Source organism: Perissodus microlepis, chromosome 23, assembly GCF_051167445.1.
Source record: "Perissodus microlepis isolate ML-2025 ecotype Zambia chromosome 23, ASM5116744v1, whole genome shotgun sequence".
In the NCBI taxonomy this organism is placed as follows: domain Eukaryota; kingdom Metazoa; phylum Chordata; class Actinopteri; order Cichliformes; family Cichlidae; genus Perissodus; species Perissodus microlepis.
This window is the reverse complement of record NC_140482.1, coordinates 1,380,078-1,399,372: the sequence shown is the minus strand read 5'-3', so window position 1 is coordinate 1,399,372 and position 19,295 is coordinate 1,380,078. Positions and strand designations below refer to the sequence as shown.

The window sequence follows — 19,295 nt, the reverse complement described above, 5'->3', positions numbered from 1 at the left end:
AAGGTAGCATAGGTGCCTCAGGATAGTAATAATAAAATAAAGGATAATAAATCCCAACATTTAGAGGCAATATTTTTTAGGGGGGGGGGGGGGGGGGGGATGCAACAAACTGCAATAGTGTCTAATTATAGTGCAATACAGGAAGGGGATAATGATCCCGTGATTCCATAAACACGCAGTAAAAGTGGAAAGTGTGTGCATGCACATCTATAGCTGGCTCATAAAGCTGCACAAAGTTATAAAAACAAGGTAATGCGTGTATAAGACGCTCGAGGAACCGCATGCACGGATATTACAATACAGGACACGCCCCAGAAAAAGTTCTTTTCCTCGGCCATAATCACAAGCATTTATCCAACCTGCCACACACACATACAGAGACACACACAGACACACACACACATACCACGCTGTCTGCTCGTAGATGATCACATTTTCATCAGCCTGACCCCGCCTCTGGTGAATGCAGGGGCGCTCCATGTGACGCTGGGGCTGTAACAAAAATCCAGTATGGCGGAATCTGTCAGGAGATGATTTTTTTTCTTCCCCTCCTCCTGCGTTGAGGAAAAGAGGAGAAAAAAGCCTCGGAGTGCTAACATGGGAGAGAATTTTTTTTTCTTTTTTTTTTTAAAAAAGGGCAGCCGCTTTGGGACACACGACTGGCCTCCTCCCGGCCCGTGTATAGGTGAGCTGTTTTGGTGTGCCTGTGGCCGCTGTGGCTGAATGTGTAGCCTCGCTTTGATGTTGATATCCAAGGCAGGGATGCGATGCACGGGCAGGCTCCATGAAAAATCATGTCCGGCTGAAGTTTTCACTCCGCTCATCCTCGCTTTCGCCCTCTCGCTTGCGATTGAACGTTTTAAACGACTCCCCTCGGAGTCTGAGTCACATCTGAATCCTGGTAGATTTTTTTTTTCTTTTCCTTTTCTTTTTGCGACTTGTAACGATTTAGCTACAAAATATCCTTCACGGTTTTATTGCACTATTTGCGGGCGGGAAGTGTGTTGGCAACAAGGAGAGAAGGGGGGAGAGGCAGGAGGAGTGTGTGTGTGTGTGTGGGGGGGCAGGCGGTGTTTATTATGCCGATTGTTGCTGAGCTATTTATAGAGCCAAAGGCTCTAACGCGATAAAACACTGAGCTCGTGCGCATTTTGTCGCTTTTCCCCCGTGCTAATGGCGAGGAAGGGAAAAATTGCTTGAAATGAAGGTAGGGGCCCGCGTGAGTGTGTGTTTGTGTGTGAGTGTGTGTGAATGGTTCGGGATGGGCGGTGGTAATTCTCTGCATGCGTCAATCTTTCTGTTTTTTTGTGAATGGGGGCGTACGGAGCCGTTAAAGCGACATCAAAGCAACGCGTTAGGGGCCGATTCAAAGTGTCGCCTTCCGCACGAAATAGTTCTTATAGGGAAACGTTAGTTTGGGAAGGTGAATGAAGCCGTTTGTCATGTTTGAGAGTTTGGGTTTGGGCTGAAAGGGGGAGGAACTGTGTGTACCCACCTTTTTGTGCGCTTGTGGCTGTCATCTGTAGCTGTGATGTGCATATTAAATTTCTTTTGAGGGTTATTCTTATCTTACATGCGTTCTCTTTTGCTAATACTGGTGTAATTTTGAAGCATCACTCTGTTTTTTTTCACTCTTTGCTCACTTTGGGCTTCAGGGCTTGTCTCCCCAGATCTGTCACCCTGCATCAAGCAAGCTCATTTTTAGGGACAATGGCCTATGGGATATACGCACACACACACACATATGAGTACCCCTCCCGAGACAGATGAGATGCCCCGGGGGGATTGGTGTTGCATGAAGCCCCCCTGGAGTGTCAGCATGACACACACAGTCCCCCCCCCCCACCCTACCCTGCCTGCCTGTGCCCTCCCTCCACCAATCCTTGCTTTGCTTTTCCATCACAAAGCGCAAGTGTGCGTGAGCTGTGCAGTGACCGACTTTTTTTTGGTTTGGGGGGGCCAATTTGTCCTGCGGCTGCAGTGTCTGTCCCCCCTTACCCCCACTCCTTTCCTTTTAATGCATACACGCACACTCGCATGCACATCCCATCCTGCTTCAGAGGACGGTTGAGACCTCTGCAAACACACACACACACACAAGGGCGCTGCCCCCATACCCCCTCGTGTCTCCGCGGCCAAATCTTTCAACCTCACCCCCGGGCAGTCTGGCCCCTTGAATTTTGTACTAGTAGTAAAGTCGACTTGATACTTTAGGGCTGAGCTGTTATTACATCTGACACCGGTGCTCCGGGCCCAAGGAATCCAGGCCACTCTCCGTAAACAAAGAAAAGCACAATCGTATATTTCCAGAAGCAACAAGAAGACAAATCAGTTACCTCCAAAAAAACAAAGAAGAGCCCCCTACCAGGCAAATAACAGAATCATTTTCTCTTTTGCTTTTTAATGGGATCTTTCCACCAATTTCTGCCGTGAACGCAGTGCATCCTACTGGGGAATTTTGTGAAATCCCCAGTGCGCCTCAGTCAAAAAGACGCTATCTCAAGGAAAAGCTATTTATTGCCTGATTGGTTTACAGCTCCTCGCAGTGTATCATTGAACCCAGGGTTGCGTTGACTTCTTGGAACTCTGTATTTTACTCTGAAAACTCACCGGTGCATTTCTAGGAGCAGGATTTGATGATTTGCTAAGGTTGGAAATGTTTGCAAATTCGCGTTAAGATGGATTTTGTCCAGGGTTTGGTATCCCTGCAGCCAGAAGACTTTCCAGTATTGTGAAAGTTGTTTATTCTTATTAAGACTGTTTACAAAGTGAAACCATTAGTTCATTAACCAGCTGATTTATTTGCAAGTATGAGAAAGGATTAATTGTGCAAACCTGCTTTGGCTATTTTTGGGCCTCAATCTGTTGTTATGCCATAAAAGACCTAAAAGATGCTTTATTAGCTGTAGTTAACTCATGACTTCTACTTACAAACGCATGTTGCTAGAGTTATAGCAACAATTATAGATGACCAAGCTAAATCTGTCTGTAATGTAAGTGATATGTCCTCAGTCAGCAGCTGGCACATCCGTATGGAAGTCACTATAAGATCAGCGCTGTAAATAACTGCGAGTGAGAGGCATTTAAAGGATGCATGTGTTGTTTTTGATACTAGCAGCAGTCATTGCAGTCATCTTGTGTACAGACCTGATAACAATACAGTAAATATATATAACTGTCTTTAATATCTGGATCGAATAGAGTACTAGAGCTTGGCCGATACTGGATTTTTAGGGACCGCTCCTGCTTTGTTCATATCAGGGGTGTCAAACGTAAGGCCCGGGGCCCACAATAGACCCGCCAAAGACTTTAATAAGTTTTACAGCTTATAAAGACCTTCCCCTGCAATCATTCTGTCACGGTCCTGGGTCAGTGACCCAGTGTTTTGAGTTTCTTGTGCCTCTGAGTTTTTTGTATTCTGTTCTTAGTTCTCTTTGTTGTCCCAGCTTATTCTTTAGTGTAGTGTCTTAGTTTGGTTTTCTTGTATTCTGTTTAGTTCTCTGAGTATTTAGTAGCTGCCCTCTGTGTCTCTTTGTTGTTGGTGTTGTCTGTGTTTCTTAGTTGCTCTGTCTCCCCTAGTCTAGTTTGCATCTGTGCTAATTCCTGTTTTACTTTGAAGGTCTGTGTCTCATGTGAGTGTATCCTACTTTGCTCCCTTGTCTCGTCAGTTCAGATTTCTCCCAGCTGTGCTCTCCTTCTGTGTCTCATTCCCCTCGTTACTTCCCAGTGTATTTAAACCCTGTGTTTCTCTGAGTCAGTGTTGCGTCGTCCCTCTTGCTGTGTGGATCGCCCTGTGAGTTTTAGTTCATTGTTTCCCAGTTTAGCTTAGTTTACTTTATTTGCTTGTTTTTCTGTGACCAGCAAATAAAGCTGTGATTTTGAGTTCATCCCTTGAGTCTGTGAGTCCTGCACTTTGAGTCCTCATCTCCTGCCTGCCACACAGCGTTTCATGACACATTCATACTCCGCTAAAGTAAAGAAGTAATAGATAAACAGTGAAATGACAGAAATGTTTTTGGTTTTTTTGCTAATTTAGAAATTTATGATTTTTTTAAAAAGATTCACAGTAAAAAAACACTAATGAAAAAGAAAACCCAGGAGATTTTCTGTGTATTAGCAAAAACCTTTTGTCTTATAATTTCTTGAAAGTCTTGGCGTTGAGCTAACAGAACTTTTTCTGTCATTTTACACATTAATTTCTTACAATTTGGCTGTGAAGAGTAGTGCTGGCAGATTTCTTTCATTTTTTAAAGCAGAATTACTTTATGATGTGTTTTTAAAAAAAAAAAAAGAAACGTGCCGTTGAAATCAGCTCGTTTTCTTTGAATGAAATGTCTCAGGGGTTAAATGTTTAGTTAAACTTTAAAGTGACAGAAAGGAGAGCTTCACTGGTCCCGCCCACTTTGACATCCTCTGTTCATATGCTGTATAAATATACCGTGTACATGTAGCTACAGTACATCAGAGCTGTTTGGAGACGATGTCATGGGGAAATTGCTTCTTAACTTTCTACTAATGCAGTTCCGTGTGCTCAGCTGTTATGCTGCGTGTGCTGCACGGTCCTGGGAGTGCAAACCATGTGAAGAGCATCTTTCTGCTGTAGTGTCTCCTGCAAAAAAGGTTTCCTATTTATTCTTATTGAGCAGCATACACACAGCACCGATCTGTGACAGGCCAGCTGGTGTCTCTCCTTTGCTCTCTCTTATGTGAAGCGTTTAAATAAAACATTGTCCTTTTCATCCTCTCCCACAGGTTGGTGCTAAACAGCGAGTTGCCACTCTGATTGGAGTTGCCGGATCAATAAGCTAATGGAGATTGGCTGCTGCCGGACGTCTGCTTCCTGTTTCCCGTTTGACCGTCCCGAGTGTTGGATCAGCCTGAACACGCATTCAAGCCCACACTGTCCTCCTCCTCCCAGCTCTGGCTCTGGCAGGCTAACAGGCTCCTGATCACCATCCTGTAAACCACATCCCTACTTCAACTCAAACACACACAGACATACATCTGTCCTTCAGTCCACACACACGCACACGCGACGAGCTGGGTGCACACTCGCCGTACTGCGTGGACGTCTACCTGACCGACCTGGCAGCAATGACTTCACACAGCCACCAAGGTAAGATGTTTGTCTACCACTTTTTACCTGTTATGCACCAGGTGGAAAGGGCCTGCTCAGTCTTCTTCTAACTCTCACAGGAGTAAAAGGCCAGGCACATGCGTCCGGCTGATATTGCCCTTGTGTTAAACAAATACCACAGTCTACAGCTTCATGCAGATGCTGCTTCACTATCCAGGAGTTTAATGTATCAGTCTGCCTTGTAGTCAAGACGTATTTGCAGCAGAACAGGAATTAAATCAGAGTAAAGCTTTAAATACTTTTAATACATGAAGAAAAAAAAGAGAGTCTGTGAATGTTGTTTCAGAAATACAGAAGTACAGAGACTGCACCTGTAAGCCGCTTTGCAACCCACCCCCAACCCAGCTCCTCTTGTACCTTCCACTTATTGTCATATCTGATGTGACTGATGCCTGCCTCGCCTCCACACCACCAAATAGAAACCCTCTGCAGGTGGAAACAGCGATCCTTTTTGATTATAGTGGGCCTGGCTGAATTGTAGGTGTGTCTAGGATGCTGTTTAAAACCATTTTTAGAGACCTAAAAAACTACCTGTCATGTGCAGATTAATGAAAATGTATCCCCTTCGGCGCCGTCACATTAAGGGAAATCTGTCTGCTGCTACATCTGCCGTATTGGCGTATGCGAACGCTTTGATTGTGAACAGAGGCGGATCGTGGCTCGCTTCAAATGCAATAAAGCATTTTAATCTGGTCTTATAACTGTTAATGGGCTCGATTCAATATGAATGAGCTCCGGAGGGGCGAGAGAAAAACGTCCACGGCATCGGCTTAGTAAAAAGAGTCTCCCTTTTTCCTTGTTGATGACTGATCGCTGCTCCGTTTGGAAGCCTTCACTTGCACTTCCGCGAGCTGATACATTATTTAGCGACCAGCTGGTGGATGAAAAAGGTTAGCTTCCTGCCACTGGCCGACGCGGTACCTGACAGCGTCGGCTGTGTTTACTTTATACACCTGGGAGTGTGTGCAGTATAAATACCACAGCTGAGGCAACCGCTGGGCCCCGAGGGATCGGAGCGAGCCGTAGTCGCAGCCGGCGTCCTCAGTCCTGCAGCATCGCCACATGTGATGCACATCACAGAGGGTAGAGTGGATATTTGGCCTTACATGTGCACGTTGTTTAAGATGACTATAGATCAGCCAGAGAGGTCACACTTTCCTTTTCCCTAAGCGTTTCCTTTATAAACTTGGATTAGAGCTGAGCAATATTTGCGCGCGCACACACACACACACACACACAGTCGTATTTTACTATCTTAGTGGGGACATCTAATTGACATAATGCTTTCCCTAGAGCCGCTTACCCCGACCCTAACAATCAAAAATGAATACCTGGCCCTAAACCTGACCAGAACCTAATTGTAGCCCACATGAGTCTCAAAAATGCCTTCAAACTCAGGATGAGCATTTGGTCCCCATCAGTATAGTAACGTCCCAATTTCTTTGGTCCCCACAAAGATATGTAAGCATGACACACACGCACACAGGCACACATTAACTCATTGTCATCCGCCGAGCTGACAAAGCTAATAAACTGCTAATCCCGAGCAACGATTTTGACATTAATAACTGCTAATTTATGCAAGGTGACACGTTAAATGATGAGAGTGGAAGTGTCAAACGGAAGATAACAAGTGTCAAATAATATTCAGTAACTACATTAATTGCACGTAGGCCTGTGAGCCTTTAAAGAAGTATGTTTTTATTTGTTTTTTAAATAAGTTTCAGTTTCTGTATTTTGTTTGAGGATGACTGAGCAGTGAGAGTGACTCACACCTGAACATGTTCAGAGTTACTAGCAGCCTGTAACAAAAACACACCATTTGGCTCCGTTGGTTGAATCCATGAAAAACACAAGTATAGACAAAATATAGGCAAGAAAGCTGAGCGCTCCTTACTCCTCCTTAGAGTAGAGCCAACTCTCTTTTTCTCTTAGAAACTGTATTTTCATGCATATTTGCGTGTTTCAACAAATCACTGCACCTATTTCTCATTTTGCTAGCGAAACACAAAGAAACCAGAGGTGGCTCAAGGCTTTTGCACAACATAAGTGAGCGCGCAGGCGCCTGAGGGGTTAATAAGTGGTTGATATAATTCGGGGAAAGGTCTTTCAACGCTTTAAAAGTGGTAAGTAAGCATTTCAAATCGAGTTATGGTAGCTTTAAGTTAAGGCTGTGAATGGACGTTAATAAAGTTAAATGCAGCGGTTCATATCGTTACGTTTACAGATGCCTTAAAGGGCTGATTTAACATTGCACTTTGGAGACTTGCAAGACACCGATCCTCACCTTTTGCTCTTGAGTGTAGATTCACTTCCCAAAATATCTTTCATTAGACCCCGTCTGCTTAGCAGAGAGTAGCTGAACTCCATGAGAAAAATCAGCTTCGGTAAAGGAACTGAAAAAGTAACGCAGGCTCACAGGGTTTTTACGATCAATAGCTGCTCTTTATTTATTTATTTATTGTTTTTCCTCCAAAAATCTCTGAAATAACACACCACTCATTATTTGATGGCAGTGCGACTGTTAGAACGAAGCAAACAATGATATTGAATCAATGCCCAGCTGTGAGCTGGAGCCAGGGCAGGAAGCTTCACTCTGTTCTGGGCTGATAGAAGAAGATAAACTAACCAGCTCCTGTCACAATATGAAATGAACCCTTTTTAATTTCCCTCCGCTCCCTCTCGCATCCTCAGCGTGCTTCACCCCCCCCTCCGCTGGAAGCGTGCACAGGGATGCCCCCTGTTAGCTCACCTCTCGCCGACACAGAAATAGCTGCGGTTCTTTGTGTGAGGCCCGGAGATTACAACTCATACCTGTTGAGCGGCTGTTTCCCGCTGTCTTGTTTGCTGGCGGGAAAGCCTTCAAGAGGAGGCGATCCCGGCCCTCGAGAGTGCTGCCAAGTGTGGGCGTCAAATTTGAGGTGTTGCTTGTCTCGTTTGAATGACAGCTTCGAGACGCACTTGTTGGATGCCGGCGCAAAGAGGGAGACAGAGAGAGAGATGGAGAGAGGCAAGCCAGGAGACATTTTAAAGGAATGCAACGCTGACCTTGCGGCACTTGTCAGCCTTCTGTTTCTTTTTTTTTCCCTCATGAAAATGTGTGTGACAGCAGTATTTACAGAGCGAGGAATTTCTCCGGAGATCTCTCTGCTAATAACTGCTCTTTTTTTGAGAAGCAGATGCAGGAGAGGCGCCTTTAAGACTGTCTGCCGCTATCACCGTTAAGGCGAATTACTTTCATTTAGAGTCACAATTAAAACAACAGCGCCTGTGTTCTCGAGGTGAACAATGAGACTTTCAGATCCACGGCTTTGTTGTGCAGTGTGATCCAAAGCTGCCAACTTTCTTCTGCTCTGCACTTACTTCCAATCAAGCTCTGAGTGTGTGTGTGTGTGTGTGTGTGTGTGTGTGCGTGAGCCTGCTTGTATGCCATTTTTTCTAATCTGTAAATGAGCTTACTAGCAAGCACTATTATTTATTTATTTTTTCCCCTTCCAGGACTTACTCATTTTCTTTATTAAAGCAGCTAGATTGGCTGGATAGGTTATAAATATCATTTATCACAAATCTCTTCCCAGAAAAATGAAATATAAAACGGATTCTCAGGTTTGATTTCCAAGAACAACAACAACAACAAAAAAAGGGGGGTCAGCCCTGATTTTTTTTGTATGAATATCAGCAAACAGGCTGGAGTGTTTGCACAGGAGTGATTGCTGTGTGTGCCAGGAGCTTTAACACATTAGCCTGCGACATTTGTTTTACACTCGTGCTTAGCGGTGAGCTAACGTGCTCGGTGTGTGGTGTTAAACAGGGCAGTTGTCCCTCTAAATGTCACGCACGGGATTGATAAGAGCTCAGAGTATAGAGTCCTGCAGCGCACACGCAGATTCAGAAACATCAGCTCAGGTCCTCGGCAGGTGCTGAGCTCTTCTCCGTGATGACTGAGGGATCCTTCATGGTTGTGGTCGCTCGGCGAGCACCCTTATCAGTTTCTGGGCTTCCGCCTATAAAAATAAAAGGAAGCAGGGCCCAATAAACTACACAAGTCCGAAAAAGAAAGGACAAAACCAAAACTTATTAATTATTAAGTAACACAGAAATGGATGAAAAGGTTTGGGTGATTCCTGTGTCTCTCTCCACTGTTACTGTCCAATAAAGGTGAAAAACAAACAAAGAAGAAGACACATGCGTTTTCCTGCGATCCATAAACCATTTGCATATAAACATAGAATGACTACCTCGGAGTGGAAAAATCCATCCTTTATTAAAAGTATTTGAAATATTAAAACCAGCTGAGCCAAACCAGACTTTAAATCCGCTTGATGTTACCTTTGATTTCTGCTTTTAGAGGTTGAAGCCGGTTGGTTGGGAGCGTGCAGAGAGCAAGAGAGACGCTTTATTGTGGAACTGATGCGGGCTGGATGAGCTGTGAGTGGAAAAGGAGGATGTTAAAAAAAGAGCAGCTGGCCTCCTCAGGTGTTGCAGTGCCGCGCTGAAGAGGGAAGGTGATGCCGCTCGTTGGCAATGATTTGTTTTCATCTTAGTCAGAATCGCGCCGGCTTTCCAGGAAAGCCTGTATTGTTTACCACTTGGCCTGCAAATGAATCACACACACACACAGTCACACACACTCTCACACAAGCATGCACTCAGGCCACTAAATGGTTACTTAGTAAGTGGCAGGTGTTATTTTGTGAATGAGAGGTTTGAACTTTACATTGTTGCATGGGGGGAAAAATTAATAATTAACACGTTCTGCGAACGCTATCAAAAGCACGTTGACAGTGGGACATAAAGTGTGTTCAGATTAGATTTTTTACTGCTTTATTTTGCAGGGTCTGTGTGGGCGTGAGCGCCTTTTATGGCTCTGAACCGGTGAACTTGACACAGTGCTCTTTTCCTCGAAGGCTCAGCGGTATCTAGGTTACAAGCGCCCATTAGGTTTACGCAGCTTGGAAACGCCACAAATCGGCGAGGAAAATAACATAATTTTAAAATAAACACTAATGAGGAGGGTCAGGACATTGCATTGCATGGGCTGGTACCCAAGATTAGATAATTCTCTCGAGGTCTCACACATCCGCTGATTTATGTCTTAGACAAGCTAGTCGTGCTGCGGTTGCATTAAAAAAGGATTTATGGTCAGGGAATAGCAGTAATTTGGTACAGTCATTCCTGTCCTTTGCTTTTTGGTATATACAAATATTGCTTACTAGGTTAAAAGTACACTTTTAAAACAGTTTCTAAGTTAAATGCTCTCTTGTGTTCCCCCAGAATATTTTTTTTTTCATGTTTTCACCGATCACTGTTTATACGATGCTTATAAACATCAGGTTTGGCTGTGCAATAGACCAGCGACTTGTCCAGAGTGTACCTGACCTTTGGCCCTATAACAACTGGGATAGGCTCCCTGAATTGGATGAGCACTTAAGAAAATGGATGGGTGGTTAGATGGACTCCTGGTTTGAGCTCTGCTCCACTCTGTAACAGTGTCTGTAGCTTTAATGGAGCTACTGCTGTTAATTATGAACCTTCCAGGAAGTGGTCTGCAAGTTACTGTAGATAATGCTAGAACACAGACTCTCTGGATTTCTGATTCCACTTGTGATAAACTTTAGAATTAATGCAACTGTGCACCAGATCTTCATCATCTTGGGGTAAACCTGTTCCTCCTTCTGACATCGTTATCACATCATCATGTTTTTGATAGAAAGGCTTCAAGTCAATAGATGTGGTTCCATCATTGGATCTTTTTGCAGATTTTGATTGTAGTAAAGCATCTTTCTGTAAGCGTCAAGGATGTCACAGCAATAGCGCTGGCACGATTAGTCGTCTAGTCACGATTACGTCGACTATCAAAATCGTCGACGACTGATTTAATAGTCGACGCGTCGTTTGAAGCTTTGTAAGATCCCAAAAGACGCAGGAATAAGTAGTAGGATTTAAGAGTGTAATAACGGACTAAAAACAGAAGGTAGCTGCACTGCATGTACAAGGATGTCAGCTGCCGTTAAACCCAGAAGAGGAAGCTGTGTCCGGTATCGTAGCTGTGTCCAAATTCAGGGACCGCATCCTCCTGTGCCCACATTTGTAGGCCAATTATGTTACAGCGACACGACGAAGACTGTCCAAATTCAAAGACTCCGACAAATGCGCCCTTCATTTCCCCAGATTTGAAGGATGGGTCGGGTGTATACTTCGTGGCCCAACCTATCCCAGGATTCATAGCGCAGCCCAGCTCAGTTTCCAACAATGGCGGCAGCTAGTTAGTTTTAATATTACTCTTATTATTCTTTCTGGGTCACAAAATAAACGTTTAACATATTTTCAGGCAAGAATGTAGCTGTGTAAACCTCAAATATCTGCTCAGTTTATCAAGACACCACATATTTTCAAAAGCGCCCCGAGGTTTTCGGAGACGTCTGTTACCCACTAGCACGATAGCTAGCCGGGGGCAAGGCTCACTAGAGCCCGTGAGAACACCGGACTCCCGGCAAATCGTTTTCAAACCCACCGCCGTCTTTCGCTACTCAGGTTAAACATGATATATAAGTCACTTAGATAACTTAAAAATGTTATTGTTTGGCTTTTTTCAGTATTTTATTTGTTCCTGAGTAAATCGGTTTGGCTGAGATGAAAGTTCTAGTTTTTACACAGCTGAACAAACGTCAAGCAGACAGCTGATTATCAGAAGTGTGAGATGCTGGAGAATATACTCCGGTGTCCTGTTATAGTTTAGATAGCAAGGAGCAGACGGCTGAGTTTATTAAACTTCACAGAAACAATCTGCAAATATCATAAAAAATTTATAAACTATCATCTTGTCTTTATTTTTAGTTAGCACATATCTTAACAACTTAAAGCTGTAAGCTAATGATAGTTATATAAGAGCAGATGCTGCTGGTGCAGTAAGCTGTACTTTTACGTCCAATGGATGATGATCTGATTAGTCGACTAATCGCAAAAATAATCAGTGACTAGTGGACTATCAAAATTGTTTGTGGCTGCCCTACACAGCAACACGAGACGGTTTATGGCATCCAGGCATGAAGAGAGCAGTAGTTGCACCCAGTTAATCCGCTAAAGCACCAGACCTGCGCTGGCCTCTGTGCTGCATCTCTGAGCGCACAGTAGTGTTAAGAGAGATACGATGGAGTTTTTTTTGCTACTTTACAGCTTTTGCCAGTAATAAAATATGATTTGTGTCACTCATAAACAGAAAAATGCCTTTATTTTGATTTAGTGGATGGATTATCAGCTGAACAGGTAAAACAGTATTAACTCTTAACATTTGCCTGGTTCTAAGCTTGTAAGATATGTGAGCTAACTTAACAGTGAAGCTTTCTTATTAAAAAGAAAATCGTGATATTATGAAAGAGAAAAAAAAAGGTTTTGAACCCAACTTCAGAATATTTAGTTTAGTTTGCTAATCGCTCAATCGTTTTAGAAAAGTGCTTTCCACCTGCATTCTCTTTAATAGACAGCAGGGGGTGATTTCTCTGGTTGCAGAAAGACATCTGGTTGTGTAGAGCAGCGGTCCCCAACCTTTTTTGCGCCACGGACCGGTTTATGCCCGACATTATTTTCACGGACCGGCCTTTAAGGTGTCGCGGATAAATACAACAAAATAAAACTGGTACCGGTACTGAAAAAAAGAAGATTTATTCATAACACACGTGAAAAGACCCAGGAAAACCGAGTTAACGATAAAAACGATAACAAAATAACGCTGAAAACCGATTAAAAACCCTGAAAAAACCACACATTTCACACCTGAGCCTCAACTCTCGCGGCCCGGTACCAAACGACTCACGGACCGGTACCGGTCCGAGGCCCGGGGGTTGGGGACCGCTGGTGTAGAGCTCTATGGGAAAACAGCCCTCGGCTCTCTTGCTTCTGTAATCCCCACAAACACTTTCCTGATGACTCTATGACTTTAGCCGCTAGCTTGAAGTTATATTGAAATAAAGACGACGTTCATTTAGTAAATTTTGGTCATTTGCAGCGTCAGAAAGGAGGTTTGTTAATTGTAACTCATGATGGGTGCAGGAATTTTGACACTGATACTTGGTGATTTTAACTATCAGATATATCGGCTGCTGATTGTTTTTTTTTTTTTTTTTTTTCCAAACGTATTTGTTACCAACAGAGGTTGCAGTGTGCCCCCTGGTGGACAAACTATGCGACATCAACACTCCTAAAGTGAAAGAAGCATGTTTGTGCTGTCTCCCCTTTGTTTTTTAATTGTCATACATCGGCCAGTAAATGAAAATTATTTGATACCGAAATATTTATAAATAGCTAATAGCAGCCCATCATAACGGGTAGCGATGGTTGGGTTTTATCTTTTACTAATGAGCATTAGCCAGTGAAGTCAGATACACTCCTTCCTCGTCACAGGCAGTTTCAAAAGACCAAGATATTGATGGTGAGGCTTTGTTGCTGATGGTTGGACCTTTGCGGATTTTCCAGGATCTGGTTGCCTAGGTAACCCTCTAATTTGTTTACTTTCCGCTCATATGCTAATCAGCATTATCCTCACCTTAAGGTTGAGAAAAGTTTAACTCAGGACCCACCCAATGCATATTGGCTGTAGTTGGGCGAAGGTTTCTTTTATCTCAGTAATGATAAGTTATCCAGTGTTAATACTGTGGAAAAATATTCTTAATGGGTTGTAAAGCTGGGTGGCTCTCTAGTTTCAGGGGTGCTAGAGAAATTAAAATACTAAGAATGTCCTATTCTCACAACATTTCACACCATATAAAATGCATCATGTCCCAAGATCTAATTTTAATAGCTGAGAATTTATGGCTGCCTGACTCACATCGAAAAGAGTCAGTCGAGGTGGTTGAGGTATTTGAGTCGAATGCCTTCTGGAGGCATCCTAGGAGAGGTATTTTAAACATGTCCACCCAGGAAGACGCCCTAAGGCAGATCCAGGACACTCTGGAGAGATTATAGCTCTCAGCTGCCTGTGGAGAGGAAGGTCTGAGCTTCTCTTCTGAGATGGCTTTCCAGGCACAGCTAAGCGGTAGAAGATGGATGGATGGATGGATGGATAAAAAGCACCAGACTCCAATGAAAACACATTTTCAACATATGGAACCATGAACCAGTATCTTAAATCAAGATCTACAGTATATGGTGACTTGTATGGCCACATGTTTTCAAGAGACTGTTTTTAGTGGTGGAGTACTATGTCAGAAATGGAGAAAGATGTAAGGTTTTGCCAACTGGGCAACAGAGATGCAATAGTTTCTCTACATAATAAAGTTTATTTCCATACCACCACAAACGACATCATTTGTCATGATCATAAAGTTGATTCAGCATCTCTAAAACATTTTTGAGAAAAGGGGAACACTATAACCTCCACAAAAGTAGGATTTATTGCTAGGCTGTATTACATTGCATTAGTTTTAGCTTACAGACTTCATATTAGATTTATAAAGCCATTTTTACATGCAGTACTGACTTCTGCCTTCCAGACAAGGAACAAGGGTTAGGAAGAAGAAACAACTTCATAATCTAATTTTCTTTCATCCCTCTTGTTCATTTGAACTTTTGAACTTAGAAGATTAATACATGTATAATTTAAAACATTTTAATATCTGAGTAGCATAACCACATGAAATCATGTGAATTCTACTGAAGCCAAGAGCTGAGATGGAAGTAAGTGCTCAGGCCCAGCTCTCTATATATCAGCCATGTTTCTGCTGAGCTTCCGTGTTTACTGAATTACTAAGATTTTGGATGACAAGAAATTTATATTATTAGTAATCACAGGAAACAGGATGTTGTGATATTTTCTATCTGTGGACAGCTCATCAGCATACTACTTGCTCTCATGTTTAAAAATTACGAATTAAAGATTTCTTTGATTTCAGAATTTCAGATAGTGACAGTTTAAAATTTTGACCAATTCTGATAAAATATTGTTCCGTGGCTGATGTATTAGGTTTTGTGGAGCATTGCCGAGGTTGAGTTAAATAGGTGGTTAGTTTGGTTTCCATTAAATGTTTTTCAAACTCTACAAGTATAAACACAGAGCCAAAGTTTAACAGAAGTCCTGTGAATGTGGCCGAGGAGGTGGTCAGCACAAACAGGTAAAAGACAGCTATTTTAGATGCATGAAAACATTTCATAATAAAAGCCCTGTTAAAAAATGAAGGGTCTCTGACAAGTGAAATACTGGGACTTTTTAACATGGTTACAGTGTTGAGTTTGTATTGTAGCAAAGCTTAAGGACGTTAGCTAAAATGTTAGTTTTTTTTCTTGACAAAAGTCTCAAAAAAACTCCTAATTTCTTTAGGTACAATGATTTATTGAAACATTTCCTAACATAGATGAAAATACAGTGTATAAGGCAACAGAGTTTGCACAGTTCTAATCAGCTTGAAAGTCAATATTCGTTTTAGCCACCTTTATTCTTCTGCACTGCCTGAACCCAAAGCTAGCTTTCTTGTAATTTCTTTAGGTCGTCTTCAAGAATAGTTCTCCAGGACATCTTTTCTACAATAATTTTCTCCTTCTTTGGATGTTTTTGCCTTTTGACCTGTTCTCTGCCAAGATGATCCCACACTACTTCAATAATGTTGATGTCCAGGCTCTGGGGAGGCCAGTCCATGGCTGATAGTGTTGCACCGTGTCTATTTCTATCCAGGTTTACTTTGACTGATTTGGCAGTGGAATCATTGATGGTACTTTTCTGTGTTCATAATTAAATCAATTTCGACAGGATCCCCAACACCACTGACTGAAATGTGGCGCCAAACCCTGCCAGAGCATCCATTGTGATGACTTGAGATACATATTTACATTGACATGAACCAGAGACTTCAAATTTGGGTTCATCACGCCATCAGACCTGTTGCCACTTGTTGTCAGTCCAGTTCTTCTGTAATTTGACACACTTCATTCTTTTCTGTGTTTTCCTCTCTAAAGAATGGCTTGTTGACAGCCACCCTTCCACTGAGGCCATTTCTGATGAAGCTTCAGTGAACAGTAGATGGATCAGCTGAAGGTTCAGATATATCTCTTAGGTCCTGCGCCAGGTGTTTGCTAGATTTTTTTCCTATTTCTTAACGACATGACTTCTCTAGGTAGTTGTATGTCTTCCATTTGTCCAATTTCCTCAGATTGTTTGAGGACACTCTGCAAACTGTGCTGAGATATGGCAACTCTTTGGGTGCTAACTCTTTGGAAATCACCTTGTGTTTGCAAAATACTATTTTATGCCTGTCAAACTGTGTTAAGTCTGGATTGTACTCAGACGAGGACAACTGGAGAACCGGCAGTCAAATAGTTGTCCCCGTTATACTTCTTTGAAGTTGAATTGAAGTCCACTGCCTGGGTATATGCATACAGTGACTTGCAAAAGTATTCGGCCCCCTTGAACTTTCCCACATTTTGTCACATTACAGCCACAAACATGAATCAATGTTATTGGAATTCCACGTGAAAGACCAACACAAAGTGGTGCACACGTGAGAAGTGGAACGAAAATCATACATGATTCCAAACATTTCTTACAAATAAATAACTGCAAAGTGGGGTGTGCGTAATTATTCAGCCCCCTGAGTCAGGGGGCTGAATAATTATTCAAGAATAGTTCTCCAGTGCACCACTTTGTGTTGGTCTTTCACGTGGAATTCCAATAAAAGTGATCCATGTTTGTGGCTGTAATGTGACAAAATGTGGAGAAGTTCAAGGGGGCCGAATACTTTTGCAAGACACTGTAGTTGCTGTAATGTGAATTCTCTGCAATGAGTCTGCGAGATCACAAAAAATTAGGCAGGTCTGTGCGGACCCTTGCGCTCACTGTCCAATGCCGAAAGTTATGTCACAGGGACACAAGCAGACTTGTGGATGCCAAACTGGTTCATCCCGTGGGTTAGGTGGCTATGCTTGAATGATTCATAGGCCAGTGTTAAGTGGCTGAGAACTATTGCTCAAGAGCGCTTTGCATTTTGCTTCCCAGGAGCCACACTCTCTTATCTTTGGGTGGTTTTTTTTTTTTTTGTTTTTTTTTGGGGGGGGGGTTATGTGGGGTGGCTGAAGATGTTTGCTGTGCAGTGCAGTGGGTATCGAATCCATATAGAAGTGAGTCATCCTTGTTGTGCTGTAATAAGTGAAAGGCAGCAGGTTAATGAAGGCAAATATAATGGATAAACATGGTTATTCAAACACAGGGACTTCAAATAAAATTGCCTTGTGTGGCTAGAAACTAGGGCTGTGCGATATGGCCTAAAATCCATATCACGGTATAATTTGAAGCATGAGCGGTAACAATATAATTCGCAATATATTCTTTTCTTCTGTATAACATTTTTTACACACTGTAGGGCACACCTAAAATCCTTTAAGTTTCTGAAAAATTGACAGTGTGCCTTATCTATGAATTATGGTTGTGCTTACTGACCTCGAACCGATTTTACGTAGCACACGGCGTGCAGAAATATGTCAAAAAATGTTTTAGTACGACTTTGGTAAGCTATGAATGCGCACTGCTAGATGCATTGTCGGAGCATTACGGCTACCGTAGTCAGGAGCCTCGCGGAGTAATCTGGATCCTAAACCAGTGTTGCCAACTTAGCGACTTTGTCGCTATATTTAGCGAGTTTTCAGACCCCCTTAGCGACTTTTTTTTTTCTGAAAAGCGACTAGCGACAAATCTGGCGACTTTTTCTGGTGTTATTGGAGACTTATTTATGACGACTTTTTGACATGAACGCGCGTATCGCTCTTACTCTCAACAAGCAGTGGTGCTGCCGTGGGCACCTCACCCGTGCCAAAGCGCTCACGGGCGGAGGATAGTCCTCCCCCCGCTGCTATCAGGGCAGGAGACGTTCACACCTGTGCGTCCAAACTGCAAATGAATTGCGCATGAGCGAAGCCGCTGCTCCCGCACTGACTGTAACGCAGTCAGTTCTTCTTTTACTCGTATGCTGTTTTGTGGATCACAAGGTTTAAAACTACTTATAAACACACACAAAGTAACTCCACCAGAGTGCCTATTTTGGGTCACTTTTGCCGGTCCAAGTGTGAGGGACCAAGCAGCCAAAGCAAAGAGGACACAGGCAAAAAAGGGTTTTCTTTATTTTAACCCTCAAAAAGTCCAAAATTAACAAAATTCAAAACCATACTTAGCAGGCCCATAAAAGAGGTCAACTAAATATAACTCTACGAAAAGTAATTTCCAGAAACTTAAACAAAACAAAGTGAGACACAACGTAACTCACAAACTGACCTAATTACAAAGACACATGAGAGTAGCTTTTATAATGATTTGGCCAAACCATTTACACACAATAGGGGGGAAAACAAAAACACACTAATATTAACTAAGCACAGAATAACCTAACTAAACCTAAAACACCCCTGCTCCTGGTAAGCCCATGGTTAGTCCTGCTGAGCAGGCATTTTGTTCCCAGAGTCCTCAGCCACGCCTTTTGCCCAGACAGGAAACAGCCACCGCCCAAACCCAGGTAACTCAAAGAAAGAGAAACATAATTAATATAACAAAACATTTTAGAAAAACCACACAATGTTACTATGTGCGCGCCTCATAATACCAGTGTTAGGTTTAACCAAATGATTAATGAAGAAAACTGCAACGCAAACTAATAAAGTAAAAAATGGACTAATTTACCCCTGTGTGGCTGATGCCATCACACCAAGCCCGGGTAAAGGAGCAGGGTTGGAACAAAAAAACAAAACAAAATAAAAACAAAATAAACCAAAAAAGCCAAAAACAATAATCACTAAAAGAAATTTAATTTGTAGTTCTAACTGCATTTAGGAAGTTTTTTACTCACTTTATGTCTCTTCCACGATGTTATTTCTCTCTCCGACAGCGTAGGTTACAATTACATTAGCATGACCAATTATGCAAATTAGGCGATGACGTCATTTAGCGACTTTTAGCGACTTGCAGGACAGCCAATAGCGATTTTCCTTACTGAGGAGTTGGCAACACTGTCCTAAACTCCGTCTGCTTCCGGTCCCAAAGTCAAACGAACACTGCGGCATCACCGAGAGTTAAAAACTGTCTAAATTCTTTCATCTGCAACAAAATGATCAGCGTTGCTGCTTTACCAGGTGTAACAATTAAGTTTAACATCCATGAAAACAGAATTTATTAAATTAAACAGAGTTA

General features: G+C 42.6%; 1 protein-coding gene across 2 annotated transcripts in view; it reads left to right on the top strand.

Moving 5' to 3' along the window:
* Positions 1–371: 371 nt before the first annotated feature.
* LOC146360641 (histone deacetylase 4-like) overlaps positions 372–19,295 on the top strand; it is an 80,837-nt gene continuing 61,913 nt past the window's right edge. The window contains exons 1-2 of one of the 2 annotated variants that reach the window (XM_084921228.1): positions 372–685; positions 4,753–5,116. In XM_084921228.1, coding sequence (XP_084777354.1) covers positions 5,095–5,116 — 22 coding nt within the window. In that variant the 5' untranslated portion in view covers positions 372–685; positions 4,753–5,094. Of the gene's footprint in view, positions 686–1,031; positions 1,208–4,752; positions 5,117–19,295 lie in introns of those variants that run through there. The other variant, XM_084921230.1, reaches the window with a different exon arrangement.